At 43.2% G+C, this 21,822-nt stretch overlaps 1 protein-coding gene across 2 annotated transcripts in view; it reads right to left on the minus strand.

The window, feature by feature from the left end:
* Positions 1-2,863: 2,863 nt before the first annotated feature.
* The window catches only part of LOC110070232 (A.superbus venom factor 1), a 124,942-nt gene continuing 105,983 nt past the window's right edge, over positions 2,864-21,822 (minus strand). The window contains exons 32-40 of one of the 2 annotated variants that reach the window (XM_072991548.2): positions 20,654-20,708; positions 18,773-18,860; positions 16,516-16,605; positions 14,631-14,736; positions 13,714-13,803; positions 6,728-6,814; positions 6,384-6,467; positions 4,034-4,169; positions 2,864-3,165 (exon numbers count right to left, since the gene is read on the minus strand). In XM_072991548.2, the coding sequence (XP_072847649.2) occupies positions 3,024-3,165; positions 4,034-4,169; positions 6,384-6,467; positions 6,728-6,814; positions 13,714-13,803; positions 14,631-14,736; positions 16,516-16,605; positions 18,773-18,860; positions 20,654-20,708 (878 nt within the window). In that variant the 3' untranslated portion in view covers positions 2,864-3,023. Of the gene's footprint in view, positions 3,166-4,033; positions 4,170-6,383; positions 6,468-6,727; positions 6,815-13,713; positions 13,804-14,630; positions 14,902-16,515; positions 16,606-18,772; positions 18,861-20,653; positions 20,709-21,822 lie in introns of those variants that run through there. The other variant, XM_072991549.2, reaches the window with a different exon arrangement.

A 21,822-nucleotide genomic window follows, 5' to 3' on the forward strand; every position in this document is an offset into this window, starting at 1 on the left:
GATCTGACGTTTCGTTAATTTTTTGTGAATTTTTGTTTTTTGGCCCATAGGAACCAATGGACCTGTCAAAATCTGACAGCTCCATGCTTTCCTATGGGGGAGAAAACAATTTACAAAAAATTAACGAAAGTTCAGATCAAAGCCAAATCAGGTTTGCACACAACTTAGGGGGTCCTCTAACGAACCCAAGAATTTAGAACAGTTGCTGAGTCTTCATTAATTTTTTGTGAATTTTTTCTTCCCCCATAGGAAATAATGGAACTGTCAGATTTTGACAGCTGTCAAAAGTTGGGGGAAAAAATTCACCATTAATTAACGAAAAGTCAGATCAAAGCCAAATTAACTTTTGCATCCGTTTTAGAGGGTGCAGAAGCTAATCCAAGCATTTAAAACCATTTTTGACCCTTTTATGACACACTTAATTTTGCAAAAATTGACTTCGCAAAGCCATTGAAACCTATTGAGTCAGCTACAATACATTCCAATGGAGGATACATTGTATCGTTTAACGATGTTTCCTATGGGTTTTTTTCACTTAAGGACGGCAATCCGTGCCTATTGGAATGGATTAACCGGTTTCCAATGCATCTCTATGGGAAATGGTGTTTCGCATAAAGTTTTTTTCGCATAAGGTTTTTTTTTTTGGAACCAATTAAAAACGTTATGCGAGGCACCACTGTAAGTGATTCCTCCATTTTATGTCGCTTGTTTCCTTGGCTGTGGCAAGATACGTAGTTACAGCTTGCTCAGAGTTTGTTGGGTGAGCTGTCTCCATTGGGGTGAATGACTAAATGTCTGTGATGATTCCCAATCCTGAGACATCTCTTCTTCTGATACTGAGCTCAGGCAAACTTGGTCATCATGCATCTCATCACACTCATCTGAGGCTTCAAACTTGGGCAAATGACAGCAAGGAGTTAAGAGGTCAAGGTCCTGTTCTCCATATCAAAGTGTGAAGTCAGAGATTGCCAGTTAGGGGATATCTGAGTAGCCTTTTCCCTGATGGTTTTAGTTGGTCTGAGAGAGCCTCCAATAACAAGTTTCTTCAATGGCATTTTGCAGACCAAGACCGTAGCAACTTGAGTCTCCTTCGTGATACTGTTGACTTCCTTTAGGGACTTTTCTTGAAGAAAAAATGTCAGGTGAGACTGGTGGTTCCTGATAGCTACCTTCATAAACTTACGTCAGAACTGACAGTTCGGTTTTTAATGGTCTCAATACAGGCACTAAGTACTCATTAGCAAGAGGATTTTATTGCTGCAGCTGGTGTACTTTTTGAACAAGCCATAGGACCATAAAGAGGCAGGAACAGCTGTTAACTGACAGATGACAACTGGATAACAATGAATAACTAGCAGAATGACAGGATCAAAGAAGAAGGGCAGAAGGCAGTCAAGGACAGGTAAGAGATGACCATATACAGTTTTGAAGAATAACTGAAAAATGGTGGGCTCCAAGAAAACTCCTGAGAAGTGCTCTCAGCAGTGGCAAAAAGTGAATTGAAACTAGGTAAAAAGAAGGGAGCATGTGTGGTGGAGAGGGTGTGTCCAAACACTGGATCTTTGTAATTCTGACTTTTGGAAGGAATGCCCAGCCCAAGGAGGCATCCAGCACTGCCCTGATATACGAGACCCTCTGAGTAGGGCATAAAGCGGACTTTTCTTGGTTCACCTGGAGCCCAAGAGCAGATAAAAGGGACAAAGTAAATGAAATATCCTGAAGTAACTGGACATGTGAAAGCACCACCAGCAACCAATCATCTAGGTACAGGAATACTGTCAGACCGTGCAAGGAAAGATGCACCGCCACCGGGTTTTAGCCATGCCCAGGTTGAATTACTACTATTATTACTGCTGCTGTTGCCACTGCTGCTACTGTGGCACAAACCCACAATTTCTCCCTATCCTCCAGAGCTCTGTGCCCTCCCAAAATTTACTCCAGAGCTGTTTTGGAGGGGAGGAAGGGAAAGTCCCACTTAGGGCTGTAAATCTTTCCTCCCCTTCTTCTTACATGTAGCAGGGCGTGGGGGCTGGAAGAGAGGTCTGTCATGCAAGAACAAGGAACCATGATTTCCTTCCCTTGCCTTTTGCCTGTGAGAGACAGGAAGGAAGATTCTTTTGGTCCCATTGAAAGGTTTTGTATTTGCCATATTGAGATTTATGCAAATTGTGAATAATGAATAGTCTCTTATGCATAGCTACCTTACAAGAGCTTCAGTTTTGGTGTCTGAACGTTTTGGACCCAGAAGCATCAAGTAGGCTTTTGCATCCTTTTGAGCAAGCAACCAATCCTTCTGTGTTTGCTGCCTGTATATATTTTGCGTCACAAAGGGAGAAGACATTCATTTTTGCTCAGAGACATTTTATGCAAGTTGAAGAAACAGTGACCACAACCCAAGCCACTCCTGTCATTCTTGCACTGAACATAACACAATTTTGTACATACTTCTCCAAATTTATGTATTTCTGTGCACGTATTTCAAATTTTTAAAAATGCTGCATGGAAACTTCCACTACATATTTTTCTATGTATTTTCTGATGTGTGAAGTGTATTGCAAACTTCAGAAAATATGTCTATTGTAACACATGTGCGTTCTAATTCATGTGTAAGATGAGAAATTTGCTCAGCTTGCACTCAGAGGAAAACCCAATTGATTTCGCAAGGTGAAAACTTACAATTTAGCTGAAGTGTGTTCTCTTTTTCCAAATTTTAGATTTCATAATCCTTGGGCCAGGGGCCTGTTCTATATGAAGCTTCAAGTTCTTCTATGTTGATACAACAGTTAATCAACCAGTTTAAAAAGTCCACCCAACACCATACTAAAACATTACTAAAATGTAAACTTAATAATTAACTCAAGAGCCCAGTAAGAAATCAGTCCTTTATTCCAAACAATCTGAAGAATGAAAGAGGTGATCAAAAGATACAGGAAGCTAGAACTTTAGGGGGGAAAAAAGATAACTTCCCAACAATAGATTAAAAACCCACATGATGTAACTCATTGCAGATTATGCTTCCACCATCAGGTCTGGCAGCCCAAAATGTTCAGTATGTTGGAAAACTGGATGAGATCATTACACAAGTTCTCGAATTCTTCCTCTTGGCATTCATCATCATCTGGCCATCTCTCGATCCAGGTATCCTTGCTGATCAAGTAGTTGACACTGGAAAACAGAGAGGAGGGAGATTTGTATCTTTATTGTACGGGCAAACTGATTACACAGATGTTGTGGAAGCACCTAGCAGGACTGGAACAAATTGACAATAACCATGTTTCATAGATTTCATATGTCAGCAATCCTCTGGTCATCTCGTTCTGGCCATGCCTGCTCCCAAGTGTCCTATTTCACTTTCTCCACACAGTGAAAGCCTTTTTATCTACTGTTTTATCTGCTGGCTGGACAGAGATTTTCCTTGAGCTATAGAAAAAATGTACATTTTTAATGACTGCTTATTTCATTTGAAAGGTTCAGGGTTGAGGTCCTCCCCAAAACATGGTAGAAGTAAACTTCTTTGAAATATAAAGCCATGCTTTGCAATCCTGTGCAGGTTTAATCATCAGTAAGACCCATTGGGTTCAATAGGGCTGAATCCCGAGTAAAAAATTATTAAGAAACTATTACATACTATGGATTTACAAGATGGCAAAGAGTCAAAACCATAACAAAACCAAAATACTGTATACCTTCAAAATACTGGGACAATTGCGTTAACTGTTAGTCAAATCACTTTTTTTTTGGCGTCCTTAATTTGGAGGCTAAAGTTGAGGAATGGTCGCTTTCAAGGAGCCTGGCTGAGAAGGATGAACTAGTTTTAAAATGGAGCTTTAATGCAGAATACCTCACTAGGCAGCCAGGAATCCTGCAAGTACATTAGTTTTATGTCGCTTGTTTCCTTGGCTGATGGTTGTGGTTTTCAGAGCTGGAGTGCAACTTTTCATGCCATTTTGGCACACGTTGTTAGGCACTCTAGGGAACCAATCAAGGAAAAGCAATCTATCCACCCAATAAGTCAATGAAATGAAATACATACGTATCCTTCGTTGGCCACATATCAGCACTGAGACCCCAGATCAGATAGTCCTTGTTCTCCTGCAGGTGGAGGGATTCTCTGCACTTCATAGGACTGATAAACATGCGGGGACTGGCTGCTGGATTTGGGTCAGTCCCTAAAGGAATCAGACAAAACATTATGAAATGTTTGCTTTCGGCCATATAATGGGCTGATTAAAGGAACCATTATAATAGGCTGATCTGTTTACTAGCTGGTAAAAGGGAATATGGGGGGAAATCAGTGGGAAGAAAACAGAAGGGGAGACTTGTATAGATGTGATTTTTCCTTTACTCCCTATAGATTTATTTAGTTTAAATAATCAAGTTACTGTTTGTCCACACTCGTTATATTTGCTGGAAATACACAGCCTTCTCTCCTCTTCAAGTTTTAAAGAGAAGCCAGCTGGTTATTTTTGTCTTTTTCCACTTCTCAGAATGGCATTTTTTAAAATTGCATACATTGTTCTTAGCTTTCATGTTGCCTTTTAATCATGTAAGATGCCTCTTTACTCATTGTAAATTGCCTACCTACAGCTGAATCGGGCAGGTTCTTGACCAGGCCTTTTTTTAAAGTGATGCAATGCATCTGCATTGCCCTAATATAGTAAAACAAAACAAAACAAACACCTTCCCCAGCCTCCACAGAGCCAAGGAAATGTTTAATTTGCCAATATTCTAAAGAAGCTCTCTTCTTAAGCCATTTCATGATATTTGCAAATTCGATGAGGAAGGCTTGCTTTAGTTTGTTTCCAGTGATCACATGCACTGGAAACAAACCAAAACAGAGCAAGCAGACAGCAGAAGAGGAAGAGGAAGAGGAAGAGGAAGAGGAAGAGGAAGAGGAAGAGGAAGAAGAAGCAGCAGCCACTGACAGGGACCAGAAAAGTGCAGGTAGGAACATTCTGAGGGCAGCCTGCTTCAATCCGACAAATATCACTGACTTTAGGAGTGAACCAGCCCATCCATGATGTGGACCAAACAGTGATTTATTCTAAAAAATCATGTAGTTACCCTCCAAGTTACTTTTTCCAGTTCCTCATTCTATCCCCAAAGTTGCTTTTCTCTCTTTTCTTCCATTCTTTTTAAAAAAGAGAACCTGAGATACCATTCACTAATAAAACAATAACAAATTCAAGGAGTTTCATATCTGATTGGGACTAAATCAAGTCTGTTCAAAACATATTTCATTTATGGTTTACTTTTACATGCTGAAAATGAAGGCTTTGTTCCACAGCACCTTTCTACCAATGGGAGACTCTTTAATGTAGATAAAGTTTCGAATAGTGGAAGGAAATTTAAGCCCATTGCTTCTTTCTCTGCCTCCTCCAACTCATGATCTTCCAAACAGACACCCAGCCCTCTTGGACAGATTTAAGGCAAGCCATTGGAGAGAGGGAATAATAGTACAAATTGTCTCTCTCCCTGTTTGACTGACAGAGGTGTAGGTCCTATACTGTCCATACATTTGTACTTCATCTGGCCGCATGAGTGGCTCTACTTTTCGCAGACTCGTGCAAGGAAGCAACCAAGTGGTTTCCTTCCCCCGTAACTCTCCTCCATGCTCTGTCCTATCACTGTCTCTTCCCCTCTCCACTGATGCCTTTTCCTTGTTGATGTAACTGCCCAGCTGGTATCTATTTTAGAAGAAGAACCAGCTGCCCCAAGTGATCAGCACGCAGTTGCATCTCAGTCCTGTATAAAAAACATACTTGTCCCTTAGAGGGGCTGGCACTTTGGCAAAGTGGGAGACCTGCTAGGCAGCAGCAACAATGAGCAATTGCTGTGGCATGGGCAAGAGGGAAGGCAATCTAATGTAGTTGCGTGGTGGTGCTGAATTGGATTTGGATTAGAACTTCCACTGGATCAAAGAGTCTTCTGCCAACAGAAGGACACACTGGATAAAACTCTAAGGTTATATCTGCTGGTGGTGTTTTGAAAAGCACCAAACCCATGCTTAGTTGACATGCATTGGGCTTCAATAATGACAAACAGTAATATTTCATATGAACTATGGAAGAGCAGCGAAGGGGAAGAAGGTAGTTAGTTCCCCAGGGATCCATGCAATGGGGTGGCCCCTCCCTTGGCTTTCCCGCTGTTTTGGATTTTAACTTCCAGAGACCCCAACTAACACAGCATATTTTTACAGTGGTAAGACACTGTAAGAGCTGTAGCTCAAACACCCGGAGGATCAAAGTTTTCTCACTCCTTTTGCAGTATATAAAAGTGAAAATCAGTCACCTAATGTGTGGTTTCAAATCAATTGTTAATTAATGCAGTGTTTATTCTATGGTATCCATGATGCAGTTTTCTTCAAAAGTCCGTAGTCTCACCTGCTTTAATAACGTCCAGAATTTTCATGAAATAGTTGTAATAACCATTGTCTTCTTTTGTTCGAATCAGCTTGGTTTTGTACACTTGAGAACAAACAGAGACAAAAGTTAAAATGTTTGCATGTCTTTTGCCATGGAGACCTCACCTGTTTAATAAAGGGCGAGACTTGAACTGCTGAATAGCTCAGTGGTTTAGGCAGAGGTTGGGAGTTTGATTCCCCACTGTGCCTGCTTAACAGCAGATAGACTCTGTGATCCATAGGGTCCCTTCTAGCTCTGCAAGTCTAAGATGTATCATTATTGTATTATTATTTACAGCATTCTTCAACTTAGAGAGCAATTACCATAATCTACTCCTGGCTTGCAGGCGAAATCAGTTCGCATTTGTAGATTAAAGTCTTCCTTCACCTTGTTGAGCAAGGAGCAGCTTTCTTTGGAAAAAGAAAGGGAAAAAAAGAGAAAAAGAGAAACAAACAAAAAGAGGTCATTGAGCATTTTTTCAAGCTTCCTGTCATTCTCGTATCAGCCTGAACTTTCCTTAATAATACCAAAATACTGAGAGTGCATATTTTCACAAGGGATATCCTGTTCCTTTAAACAGAAACTTTCCAATCTCTGACCCGCCTGGAAGGGTACTTCTCCTCTTTCCTACTCATTCCCTTCTGCTTTTTTCTCGTTGTGATCACTGCCATTCCCAACAAGTGGAGGACCTGAAGGCAAAATCTCCTTCAGCAGGGTCTCCATGAATTCAACGCTTGTCAAACTGTCCAAACTGGCTTTTCTTGAATCCAGGGAAGGGGCTGCAGAAAAGACAGGAGAGACAACAGCCTCCTCCCAACCTTACATTTGTTGAGGAGCTGAGCTCACAGCGCTAGATAAGTTCATTACTGGCATGGCTTGAACACTTCTCCTAGCCAGCCAACATCCACAAGGTGGGCCTATATTGTCAGACCTATTGTCACAGCTGGTGGGGGGGAGAGACACCCAACTCCAGCTGGAGGCAATTCTGATGCTCTTTTTGGTTCTTGAACTTCCAGTGCCTTCTCTCAGTTGGAGTGGGGCCCATTTGCCAGGGTCTCTAGTGGGCAATGGGGCACGGGAGTGGTTTGTGAGGTATCAGTTCAAAACATCAGTGTCACGACACCTTCCTTAAGGCAGCTGAACTTGCACAAAAATGCCCACCCAGGAGCCCTTGATAATAGATATTATCTATCACCACTTCAGGACCAGCTCTAGCTCCCAAAGAGCCTTACCCCAGGTCTCTTCAACTGCAGACTCCTCTGTGGCCTCTGGGTTATTGGCTTTGGTGTACTTGTCTATGTCTGGTGTTCCTTCCTTCCCTCCAACAGCCTTCCACTCTCTCTACCACCACCTATGCCTCCTTTATTCCCCACAGCTACCCAGTCAGGCCCACCCTTTCCTCCTCTCACAGGTGGGTTTTTATCTGCTGCCTTCTCCTCCCTGTCCTGCTCCTCCACGTGCCTGAGGCTCAGTGGTTGCTAGCTCTAACAGGGCCTCCAGAGAGGCAGGGGCCAAGGACAGCCAGCCAGCTGGGGGTGCCAGAAGCCAACCTCCCTTATTGTGGTCTTCCACAGCTGTAACAGTATATCCACACTACATAGTTGTACAGTGGTGCCTTGCTTAACGACGTTAATTCGTTCCAGCGAAATCGCTGTAGAACGAAAACGTCGTAAAGCAAAAATAAAAAACCCATTGAAACGCACTGAAAACCATTCAATGTGTTCCAATGGGCTAAAAACTCACCATCCAGCGAAGATCCTCCATACGGTGGCCATTTTCGGTGCCTGTATAGCAAGGAATCCGTCCCTAAGCACAGCGGGGAGCCATTTTAAGCACCCAGCAGCCATTTTGAAACCCCGACAATCAGCTGTTTTTGATCGTCGTAAAGCAAAAATCGGTTCACGAAGCAGGGAACCAATCATTGCTAAGAAAAATTCCCCCATTTAGACCATCATTTTGCGATTGCAAAAGTGATCGCAAAAACGTTGTTGTGAAGTGGATTCGTCATAATGCAGTGTAATTGTTAAGCGGGGCACGACTGTATATTGTAACTGCCAAGGCACCACCATCCTCCTAGGAATCAAAGCTCGGTGCTGTCGGGTGAGGAGTCTCATCTGTATGTTCACAGCACAGGCTCACTTGTTGTTCTTCTCCCCTTTCACAGTCATTTCTCCCAGCTCATGGCTTGCTCCTTTCCAGGCAGCAGCACACCCTTTTCTGAATGAGGCTGCCATTGCTCTCAGCATATTGAGTTTCCTAGAGTGCTTCTGGCTCCAGATGCACCCTGGAAGCCCTCTGGGGAAACAAACCTGCCTGAGTGCAACACCATGTTTGTTTTGATGTACACTCAACTTCATTGATCAAAGTGCAAGAAGACATGGTGGGTTTCTATCATCCAGTTTGGAGGGCTCTCAGGACTATGGCGGTTCAAACCAGCAGCCTGTGGTCCAGCTTGAGAATGACCTTGGAGAGAATCTCAGAAAAAACATTGTACTTCCCAGGTGAATAATCATTTGCGCCAGCTGCCTGTTAGTTCTTCTATACTATAGTTTAGAATTTTAACTTCATACTCAAAAGACACAATGATCAAAATATATTCTTAATGTTAAAAAAATATAAAATTCTCATTCAAGTCACTTTAAAAAGTTGCTTAAAATCTATTAGGTTAGATATTTTCACATATTATAAAAGCATGGCATAGCAGAGCATACGGCATTTCTAAATAAGTCATATCTTATTATGTGGTTCTTACCACTCCCTGCAGAGATTCCCCCCCCCCTTCAATGAGTAGCAAAGGCTGCATCTTTCTCTGTTACAAAACATTGTACAATCCCCCTATATTTATACACTCTTGGTGTGGGGTATAGTCAAAACAACTTTAGTCAATGTCAGGGCCTTTCAACCTCTCAGTTTTTCAGCAGCTGAAAGTCACGGCATCTGGCCACTGCAGGATGAGCAAAGCTCAGATGCTGAGGATCTCAAAGTTTTGGCAAAATTTGTTGCCCTGAGCAATTCAATCTAGTTCTTATTATTGCAGCAAAATACAAAATGCCTATTATTATATATTATTTTATTTCCCCATTAAAATTTATTATTTTCACCCACCCTATTTTTAAATTGAAATTAATAACATGCCAATGTACCAGAATTGTACAGCCTTTTCCAATTGGAGCTTTCCTTATAGAATGTTTAAATTTTTAAAAATATCCAGGGACGGATTAAAATGCCAATACGGTTTTTAAATTTAAAATATTTTTAGACTACTTTTAAGGTTAAAGGTTTCCCAAGGCAGAATACAGGATGAAAGTGGGGAAAAAGAAAAGAAAAGGTAAGCCAATTGCCATCAGGTTATGTATGTAGAGACCCACAGTGGATCTGAGGGAACAGGAAGGGGGGAGGGCACTGGAAGGGGCAGCCATTGACGTGGTGCTGGGTAGGGGAAGGAATGGCAGTGGGGGTAGAACATGCCCACATAGGAGAAGAGAGGTTAGATATCTTACATCTATCCCCTCTTCTAGTCCTACCCCCAGCCAGATGGTATCAGGAGACCATATCAGCAAACCCTTGAGCCACACGGTGCTGTTGATGAACGCCAGGTCAGTACAAAATAAGACTGCCCTCATCCATGATGTAAAACAAGCACTTTGAATTGGGCCCGGGCAGCAACTGGTAACCAATGTAATTTAAACAGAATCAGCTTGATGTGTCCCCCTAGTGGCCCCACCACTCACCAGCCACACAGCTTGATTCTGGACCAGTTGCAGTCACCGGACCGTCTTCAAAGGCAGCCCCACGTAGAGCACATTGCAATAATCTATACGAAATGTTACCAGTGTGTGTGTAACTGTCATGAGACTGCGCTAGTCCAGGTAGGGCCATAGCTGGTACAATTTCCGCAGCTGAAGGAAGGCGCCCCTGGCCATTGAGTCCACTTGGACTTCCAGAGTTAGACTGGGGTCCAGGAGCACCCCAAGCTGCGGACCTTGTCTCTTAGGGGGAGTGTAAGGAGGTAATTCGTGCTCTTCTGCCAACTCCTGCGACATCGTTGGAACCAGTTGTATTGGCTCTTGCCTCTCCACTGGACTATTTCAGCGATGTGGAGAGGGGGGATTTGCTGACTGGGTAACAGCCTATCCTCCATATTATCTTACCCAGGCTTCGTGCTCTGGAGAGGACACTCCAGCTTCGCGTACAGCGTCGAAACAACACGGGAAGTAGCAGTTACCGGTTATAAGTCGTTGCTCAATTGGCATAGAGCATGACGCCAGGGGCTACTTCTGACGGTGGGAGAGGTCATTGCACCTCAATAGGTAGATACCGCCCGCCTTAAGCTGGGCAGCCCCCAGCCAGTAAGGTGCTACCTCGCCACGGTCTGTTAACCTCACGGGGTGCGTGGGGTTTAGGGTCAAACCCGACAAGCAGATCGATAACCGTGCACCATGCAACAATCGTAAGAAAACTTCTGCCCTAAAGCTGGGCACCTGGAATGTACGGACAATGACCCCTGGCTTTCCTGACTACTCTGAGCTATATTCCAGAGAGAATGTAGTAAGCGAAGAAGCATTAAATAACATTGAGTGTCTGCCTGTCTTGGAAGAGCTGGACAGCGAACCAACCCTAGCAGAAATAACTGCGGCCTTGGATTCCGTCGCCTCCAGCAAGGCACCTGGAAGGGACAACATCCCTGTTGAAGTGCTGAAATGTGGTAAGGAGATCATCACCATCGAACTGTATGAAATCTTTTGCATCTGCTGGAGGGAAGGTGGAGTACCACAGGACATGAAGGATGCAAACATCGTGACATTGTACAAGAACAAAGGAGACAGGGGCGACTGCAATAACTACCGTGGCATCTCTCTTCTTAGCGTTGTAGGGAAGCTGCTTGCCCGTGTGGTGCTGAAGAGGCTCCAGATGCTTGCAGACAGAGTCTATCCAGAATCACAGTGTGGATTTTGAGCTAATAGATCCACCACTGACATGGTATTCTCCCTCCGACAGTTGCAGGAGAAATGCAGGGAACAACAACAGCCACTCTTAGTGGCCTTCATAGACCTTGCAAAAGCATTTGACTTGGTTAGCAGGGATGGCCTTTTTAAAATACTTCCCAAGATTGGATGCCCACCTCGTCTCCTTAACATCATCAGATCCTTCCATGAGGGAATGAAAGGAACTATAGTTTTTGACGGCTCAACATCAGATCCCTTTGACATCCGAAGTGGAGTGAAACAGGGCTGTGTCCTCGCACCAACCCTTTTTGGGGTCTTTTTTGCTGTCATGCTGAGGCATGCCTTTGGAACTGCAACAGAAGTTGTCTATCTCCGGACTAGATCAGACGGAAAGCTCTTTAATCTCTCCAGATTGAAAGCAAAGACCAAAGTCCAACTGAAATGCATGCGGACTTCCTCTTTGCAGATGATGCAGCCATTGTTGCTCACTCTGCTGAAGATCTCCAACAACTCATGAATCGTTTCAGTAAGTCCTGTCAGGACTTTGGACTAATAATCAGCCTGAAGAAAACACAAGTCATGGGCCAAGGCGTGGACTCACCTCCTTCTATTACCATCTCCACACAAGAATTGGAGGTTGTTCATGACTTTGTGTACCTTGGCTCAACCATCTCTGACACCCTCTCCCTTGATGTCGAGCTGGATAAACGCATTGGCAAAGCAGCTACCATGTTCTCTAGACTCACAAAGAGAGTATGGCTCAATGAGAAGCTGACGACATACACCAAGATCCAGGTCTATAGAGCCTCTGTCCTGAGTACACTCCTGTACTGCAGTGAGTCCTGGACCCTTTGTGCACGTCAGGAGAGGAAGCTGAACACCTTCCATATGCGTTGCCTCCGATGGATTTTCAGCATCACCTGGCAGGACAAAGTTCCAAACAGAGTAGTCCTAGAACGAGCTGGAATATTCAGCATGTATACATTACTGAAACAGCGACGTCTACGTTGGCTTGGGCACGTCGTGAGAATGGCTGATGGTCGGATTCCAAAGGATCTCCTGTATGGAGAATTAGTGCAGGGAAATCGCCCCAGAGGGAGACCACAGCTGCGATACAAGGATATCTGCAAGCGGGATCTGAAGGCCTTAGGAATAGACCTCAACAGATGGGAAACCCTGACATCTGACCATTCAGCCTGGAGGCAGGCAGAGCTTCACAGCCTCTCCCAATTTGAAGAGACCCTTGTCCAGCAGGCCGAGGCAAAGAGGAAGTCACAAAAGCAGCAAAACTAGGGAGCTGGACAGAGGACAGATTGGATTTGTCTTCAGTGTGGAAGAGATTGCCACTCTCGAATTGGCCTCTTCAGCCACACTAGACGCTGTTCCAAGTCCTCCATACAGAGCACGACACCATAGTCTTTCGAGACTGAAGGATGCCTAAACATTTTAATTTCTTTTTTATCTGTATTTTAATTGTTGTAAGTTGCCCAGAGACCTTTGGGTAGTGTGGGTGGCATATAAGTTAAATAAATAAATAAATAAATAAATAAATAAATAAATAAATAAATAAATAAATAAATAAATAAATAAATAAATAAATAAATAAATCGTACCAACTGAAAATATTTATTGGCCAAAATCCTGCTGTGTAGTTCGTCCAGTAACAGATTGCTTAAAACATCCCTCTTTCAATTTCAGATTGTGTTCATGAAATTTGTGTCTACTCTGACATGAAAGTAGGAACTCTTTAATTAGTGACCATCTGCCAGTGCCAACGGTATCACTCTTGTTGCACCAGTGGAGCTACCCAACAGATAGTGGCCATGAGTTACATAGCTCTTCAGACACACTTGACCCAGATTGCAGACATGGGCTGAGATCACAGTTTTACTTGCACATATGGGAAAGAACTAGGAGTTCTGGCCATTCTGCCACTGCATTAATCTTGTTCTCACATTACTGGATGGAAAGAGAAATACTCTTATACACTCTTTTTCTGATTGTAAAATGTAGCGCGATCTTACTAGAACGATTTCATGGCTCTCTGGAATGGAGCAACTGCTACTTTTATGAAATAATATGAGAGACAAACAATGGAGCTCCAACAAAGATCAAATTCTGTAGTAGTAAGTTTGCTGAGCCTTTACCTGACCCAAGTAATAGGAACACTGTGCTTATTCCATATTCCAGACCACGGATCAGCCTTCTTCTACCTGGGTCCCTCCAAAGGCTTTCAACTACAGGGTCCATCCCCCCTGCCCCCAGCCTCAATGCTCAAGGATGATTTTAACTTTAGTCCAAATATCTGGTTAGGGCCAGACTGTAGAAGACTGATACTGGTAACATCTCAGATGACTGCATACCTTCTGCACAGCGGCAAACATCACCGTGGCATATCTTATTGAACAAGGGACTTCCTTTGGATGGATGGTAGAATCTGGTGCACTGCTCATCTGAAAAGAGAAAAGAAAAGATTCATTGCTATCTCACATTGACAAGGCTGCACAGGTTGCCGGTTTTGTACGTTGGTAGGAAATCTCAAAAGGAAAACCCTTGAAAGGGGACAAAGTAAGGCAGATGGACTGTTTCTCCCAGGGAGTATATTAGAAAGACATCAAGCTGGCTTTGTGTAACCAAAGGGCAGCCAGCTACCTGAACAAGGGACTTTAACCAGACAAACAAGGAGAGAGTGGTACCCCATAGCTAGCTGCCTTAGGGATAGCTACTTTCTCTGTTCCATGGGATTCACTCATTCACCAAGCAATGATGTAAGGGCTGAAAAATGTTAATTTGAAGCACAAACTGACATATAAACAAATTGGTCCCATCTATCCATCTCAAACAAACGGACAGACTGACGGACTGACAGACAGACAGACAGACAGACAGATAGATAGATATTTAACTTTCCATGCTGCTGGAAAGACAAAGCAGGACAACAACCCACATTTAAACTGCATTCCTGCCTGCTGGGCACAGAAACCCTATGCTAGAGAGTCAGGGAACCCAGGGATCAGGTCCTCCTGGTCTATTTCCCTGCCTTTTGGTGAAAAATTACACCTGGGAGAGTTAGGGTGAAGCATCCTAGAACCTGACAGCTGTTTGGAAACTGGGGCAGAGTTGGTCCCTTATCCCATTCATGTTTTCAGGGCATTCCCTCCTCAGCTCTGTACTCACAACAGGAGGTCTGGGGACTCAGTAAATTTCTGAAACATCCTAACTGGTCTTTGAGTATTGGAGCAGCATTGTAGAGAATTCTACAGCATTGTAGAGTCTTTACCTAGATTATAATAGTTGTACATCTTGACTGATCCTGGCTGTACGAGACCAACTTCAAAATACTTGAAAGCTTTAAATACTAGGCATTCATCCTTACTGTGAGAGACCTGTGAAGATCAGAGAAACGAGAAGATAAGTCTTTGACCACCAGACCTCCAGTGGAGAGAGTCTTTCCTTCCTCTGAGCAATCTCAAGGAAATCCTTTCCATTGTTCAGTTTGGGGTGGATGTCCAGGCTTGGCAGGACAGAGCAGCTCAGTCAAGCTTCTAAAGCTGCAATCAGAACAAAATAAAAGCTTCTGTGATACCTCTGAGACTAGGAAATGTATCTCATTGTGATCTTTCATGAGCCACAATCCACTTCCTCAGACACAGAAGTTGACTGAAATCAACAAAAGCTCAGTCTGAAATGCATTTGTGAGTTCTCAAGGATGCCACAAGAGCTCTGTCTTGTTTTTATTGTTTCAGAAACGCAATGACATTCTCTCAGGAGAAGCTGTTCAACATTCATGGAGTTTAAGGGCATAGCAGGGATGGTGTAAGTATGGCAACAATCGTCTGCCAGTCAAGGCTTACCTCACACTTACAGAGGCACATTCCAGTCCTGTGTTGTGTCACATGCTTGGAAAACACTACAACGCCAAGCAGGCCTCACCACTAAAGCAGAGGATAATATATATTGTTCTAAAGCAATCCCTGAATGGCAACACCAGTCATTTCCCCTCCTGAACTGGGAGGGCATGATGCAGAGACCTGGCTTCACTTTCACCAACCTGCTGACCATCGCACACCGAGCTGAATGCAAGTAGATAAAGGTGAAGAGAAACTATATGAAAGAGGAAAAGGGCATGAGGAAGGTGCTTGTAATCTCCAGCGTAGCCGCTCACTGTTAAATTCTAAGAGTTCAAAGGAAAGGAACGTTCCAACAGCCATGGCTTCTCCCTTCTGGGCTGTTCTATAATGGGAAAACCAGTGTGTAATTGTTATGGAGATCAGAATCTCAAACACGGACTGAGCAAAGTGTCTCTAATCCCAGGCTTTAATCCAATTTTACAAAGAAAAAAACAGTGAAACATCATGCTCTCAATTATAAAAGGCTTAAAGCAGTTAGAGACATAGATAAAATATGTCTTTGGGTGACTCAAGAAAAGAAAATGCTTTCTTAACAAATAAACATTTGTTGCACCTTCTTCAGTTCATAGATACACTTGCTTCAAATGCACACTAGGGACTCCCTGACTCTGAAACCAGGCCAACTACTTCCTGTTCATACTGCTCAACCTTCCTTGCATCCATGATACTGGTAGTGCCTCCTGGAGTTCACACAACAGGGGGCTGAAACTAGCGTCAAAAGAGTCAGAGCTTTCTGGGAGGATTTACTTGACCACAAGGAGGCAGCGGTGTTTTTTTTTTTTCCTTCGTGATTTGCTCTGCTGTGCTCTAGTGCAGGATCTGCTCATGGGAGAATGATCATGTAGATCGTAGTAATGTGCTGACTTGTTTACTTTGGGGATGTGTATTTTTGATTATGTTTTCACGTGGGTGTTTTTCTGCTGATCAATATGCACCCCTCCACACAACATGGGAAGTTAAAAGAAGGGAGGAGAGAGTGAATTAAGGTGGGGAAAGACTTTAAAAAATAGACAAAAAGGGAAGGCAATCTGTGCTGTGAATGTGATATCAGGGAGCAATTCTGGATGTGTGCAGACAGCCGAGATTAAGATGTCCCAGTGCATCCCAATACACCCAGCAGCAAAGCCTTCCCCATCTATGGCTGCAAAAGTTGGGTTGGTCTCTTCAAACTCTCAGTACAAAAAATACCTGAAGGACCCAGAACAGACGCTACTGTGTGAGCAAGCACAAGGGATCCCTCCAAAACCCTCTTACCTTGTCCAAGTAAATGATGAGTTTCCCTCTTTCACTCATAACTTGGTCAACTTCAAACTTGGAGATGTATCTGTCGGTTCCCTCAGAAAGCTGAAACGTTGAAAGGAAATGAGAAGCGGAGTTGTCTTTACATTTTGTCTGCACTGCAGTTCAAAGCCCCTTGGGAGGCACCTGCTCAAGGCTGTGCCTCACAGGGACTTCAAAGGAGTCCTAAAGACGTTTTATAATGTCAGGTGCATTTGTCAGGAGTAGTACGTGTGACCTGGCATCAACCACATTCTTACTAAGGTGTTACTACACAGTGAGGGAAATGTGAATTAACTCACATTCATTTGTTGTGAGGTCACACCAGGGAATTTGGTCTGTGAGATTTAACTGCCTGCACAGAAAACAGGGGAAGTCCCCCCCCTTTTTTTCCTGTTTGCTTAGATTTCTGCTTCTGGCGGTACAGGTGGAACTCTTACAAAGAACTGCCTGGCAAATATTTAAAAAGGCTTTCTACTTCTACTTCTTCACATAGATATTTCATTAAACAAAACACTTGCCAACAGAGACAAGCTTCCTTCTTAACCTGTTAAACAAACCAAGAAAGAGAGAGAGAGAGAGAGAGAGAGAGAGATGAGTACCCAAGACACTTCTTAAGAAAGAGGCTTTGGCCCTTATGTGTGCTGGTGCTGCTTGTGTGTGTGTGTGTGTATACGTGGCTCCTAAGACACGAAGTGAGGGGAAAGATGCTTTGACAAAGCACTGCTATGTGTGTGTGTTTGTGTACACTCAACTCGTCCTCCCTTTCTGCTTTGGTTCAAGCAATCGCACACCTGATCCAGTCTGAAGGATTCATGTTTCTGAAAAGCAAAAGGCTCCCTTGTGGGGAAGATAACTACAGATCTTGGGGGTGAGGGCAGAATCCTGGACTGATTTACCTTCCCCCTTGTGTCATGTGATCAATGGAAAAATGCAAATCAGTCCACCCCAAACCTGTAGTGCTTTTGCTTTTTTTAAAACTAATGTAGTTGCCCTCTAAGCTTTAAGTTAACATTAGGACTTGTAAGAAACTTGTTCAACTGTTAGTACAAATTAAAATCACTTCTGAACAGTAAGCCAACACATATAAATTCCAGTGAATCAGCGGGCCTTCTATACATGAGACCTGCAGCTGGGTTTATGCCAATAACTTTAACCCAAGAAATTTAACAGAACTTGAAATGTGACCTTTAATAAGACAGGGGGAAACCACCCCTTTGTATTGCATTGAGAATAGTTTCTCTATTTCTCTATAAAAATATACACATCCTTTTCTATATAGAAAAGAGAAAACACTGTTTCACGATTTGGTTAACAAGCGTAAAAGAGAACAACCTATTTTGTCTGGTTACCTTGAGAAAACAACACACACATAAAAAAGACTGGCTGCTCAAATTACATTTGATGATAAGATTGCATTTAGAAGCTGATAGCATCCCCCCCTTTTAGGGATGCAGTTCCTTGAGCTGTCAAAGCTTGCTAATGAGGCTCATGTTTACCTCCCAATAGCCAACCACCAAACAAAGCAGGTTATTTTGCAAAAGGTGAAGGAGAGTTTCTTTGATCACTTTGGGCAGCATCTCTTCCTTAATCTCTGTCCTTAAAAATAATATTGTCCATGTGGCCTTTAGTTTCTTCCACATGATGCAGTGGTTAAACTGAAATATTGCAGGGAAGAGTCTGCTCCCAACCTGAGTTTGAATCCAGGCTCAGGTAGCTGCCTCAGGTTGACTCAACCTTCCATCCTTCTGAGGTCAATGTGTAGCCTGCATAATTTAAATTGTAGACCATGCAGAGAATGTTTTAAGGACTATGGGGATGATGTATTTAGCAGCACACTTTGCTTTTGCATTGTTCCTCAGTCTGCATTTCCGATAGTTACCACATTTTAACTGTATCTAACTGCATTTATTCCCTGTGCATCATCTTCACTGTCTTTCCTCCCTGTAGGCTATTTTTCATTATAAGATTCTTCAGGCAAGAGACATTTTATTTTTGCCTACAGAAATTTATACTTATTACGATAATAAAAGGTGCTAGCAGTACATAAGAAACCTGAAAACAGCCATTCTCTTTAGTGTACATCACAGCAGGAGAATTGGTAGGTTTTTTTTATTCTGTCTGAAGTTCTAATTTTTATGGTTGAAGTCTTTTCACTGCAGAGGATTTTCTAGTCCAAACTCTCAAGGGAGAATTTTAGCAGATTTCATTTCTAGAATCCAGCATCACTTACCTTCTTAAGTTCATCAATATCAGGGGCAAAACCAGTGAGCATGGAAACATCAATGATTGTCATCGTGGCATCAACCTCACCAAGATACCTAAAATTAGGGACACAGAGAAAAAGTGGCAAAAGAAGCAGGTTAGACATGGATTCGGTTTTAGTCTTCTCAATTTTGTTCTCTGTGCTTGCAAAGTCTTTTAGCGTCAAAGGTGAAAAGTGAGATCTAGGATGCTATCAGCAAACGGTATCATTATGACATTTGATCCTAAACCCTGGAGCAATTCTATAGACATTTACAAAACACCCATGGATCCAGGTGAGGAGATGAAGTTTGGAGGCAGGATTATGTTGTTGTTGTTGTTTCAAGGTTGGCAACTTGTGTTCAGGTATGAAGAGAGTTTGATTAGGGGAGTCAAGCTGAAGACCTAGCATATAGTTTTCTTTCATGTAGGTGCATAATGCAAATAGGATATCTGGCATCACAGTTAAAAAAAACACCTTCTGCTGCTAAAAGTCCCATCTCCCTCCTTCACTTTCACTCTTAATTAGCATGCATGTTGTAAATAAGGATCCCCTAGGCCAGGGCGTAGGTGGGGGACAGGTAGTCCTCCAGTTCTTATTGAACTGCAGTCCCTCTGGCCCCAGGCAGCATAGCTAATGATAAGGAGAGATGAGAGTTGCACTCAAGCCTAGAACAATGAAGAGAAACATGTGGACTTGAGGCCCTTCCCTAGTTTAGGTGGAACAGATGAAAGCCTTTGCCTCACCCACCAAAAATACACCCACAAACCCAACACCCTGAAAACAAGAAAATGCACACAGACCCAAAAATAGGATGATGATCATTCAACTTCCAAAGAAACCATTGCTCTTCAAATATTGTCCTTTGAGAGCAGAATATATTCAACTGACCTGCAAATCTACACAACACTACACTTGATCTTAGCCAAAAGCAATCCCATTATAATCCAGATTTATCTCTAAAGCTTTCATAAAAATAGCAACAAGTTTTGAATCATGTACAGTGGTGCCTCGCATAGCGATCCTTATTTTGGATCGCTAATGCGATCGCTCAACGAGCTTTAGATAGGGAGAAATTCGCTTTGTGAAGATCGGTAAGCGTTTCGCTTACAGATCTTCGCAAAACGAAGCTCCGACGATCAGCTGTTTGGCGGACAAAATGGCCACCGGAAGCCCCAAAATGGCCGCGCGCAGCGTTTTCGCGCCCTCCCCTTGCTTAACGAGGGCGCGAAAATGGCTGCCGGCCATAGGAAACCTCACTGAACGGTGAGTAAAGGAGCCTTTTTGAATGCATTAAACGATGTTTAATGCGTTCCAGTGGCTTTCCCTGTCCTGTTCAGCGATGTTTCGCTATAGCGAAGGTTAATCCGGAACGGATTAACCTCGCTATGCGAGGCACCACTGTATGTTGCACATCAGTTAGATGCATAATATTAAATGTTATCGTAAAAATTAGGAGTTACTGCTCGAGTAGCGAGCCAACGACTAACTTGCTAAATTTTGACACTTGTCCTGGGTACAAAGCAAATCACCAGATTGCTTTTTAGAAAGTGGTTTTGCAGTATATATGCTGTTATTGGCTAAGAATTGGACTATTTGAAGTCTACTGAGGAAGAGTTAAAGGCACTTCATCTAGTCTTCCTCACTTAGATAAGATAGCATTGTTTTTGAAGCTCATCTTAACGCTCGCGAAAGATTTCATGGTCATGTGATTCTTTGTTTTTAACTTCTGTCCTTCAATATATCTTCAGATAAAATGTAACATTATGCTTTGAATTGATACTTAGGACATCTGATCCCAACCCATTTTCCATGCAGGATTTAGTCCTTTGTTAGATTTGCCTTGTCATTAAAGCTCAACATTCTTACCTGGTGCAGATTTTGATTTTGACAGCCCCCAAGGCTCCCTTGAGTTCCTTCTGATCTAGACATTATCGTACAAGGAGAGAGAGAATCAGTGTTTTTGTACAAATTCCATGCAGTATAGCTGTGACTACACTGGGAAAATGTGGAAAATACTATGGGTTTTATATTCCACCACAACCTCCATCACACTACAGAAAGAGCAGGCTTCATGCATGATCCATACTCTCCTTTTATTTATTCATTTTTTTGTTGTTTCTAAAACAATAATTTTCTCTCCAAAGAGATCCAGAATAGTTCACAATACAATGACATGTAACTATAAAATACTTCATATAAGTCAGTGGTTCCCAAGCTTAGCTCCCCCAATGATCTTGGACTAAGATCCAGGTTCAGGGATTCATCCCTGAACTTGGGTGCCCAGGTCTCAGGAGTGGCCAGAAGTGCATTAGGACAATTAAAACTACTGCACCAGCTACGTCCATTTCTTGAGAGATCTGATCTGGCCACTGTGATACATGCCCTAGTTACTTCCTGGCTGGATTACTGTAATACGCTCTATGTGGGGTTGCCGATGGAAAGTGTCAGGAAATGTCAACCTTCATAGGTCTACCTGATGGGGACACAGGAGAGAGCCTTCTCTGTGGCTGCTCCCAGACTTTGGAACTCCCTCCCACAGGAGACCAGACTGGACCCTCTTTATTTATTTATTTATTTATTTATTTATTTATTGGATTTATATACCGCCCCATAGCGCTACAAGCACTCTCCGGGCGGTTTACAATTTTAATTATAAAGGCTACACATTGCCCCCCCAGCAAGCTGGGTACTCATTTTACCGACCTCGGAAGGATGGAAGGCTGAGTCAACCTTGAGCCGGCTACCTGGGATTTGAACCCCAGGTCGTGAGCACAGTTTTAGCTGCAGTACAGCGTTTTAACCACTGCGCCACGAGGCTCTTAATGGCCGGCAGATGGTCTTTGGCTCCTTCTGGGTGTAGGCACGATGGTCTGGTGCGGTCCCAGGGGCAGCTCCGGCCTGAAAGCTCTCTCTCCCCCTAGGCCAGGTGGTTGATGTTGAGAGGGGGTGAGGCAGCCAGGAGCAGCAGGCCGCAAGGCCTGTAACCACAGAGGGAGATCCAGTAGGGGCCCAACCACAGACTCACTGCCTCTCAC

Source organism: Pogona vitticeps, chromosome 2 (assembly GCF_051106095.1).
Source record: "Pogona vitticeps strain Pit_001003342236 chromosome 2, PviZW2.1, whole genome shotgun sequence".
In the NCBI taxonomy this organism is placed as follows: domain Eukaryota; kingdom Metazoa; phylum Chordata; class Lepidosauria; order Squamata; family Agamidae; genus Pogona; species Pogona vitticeps.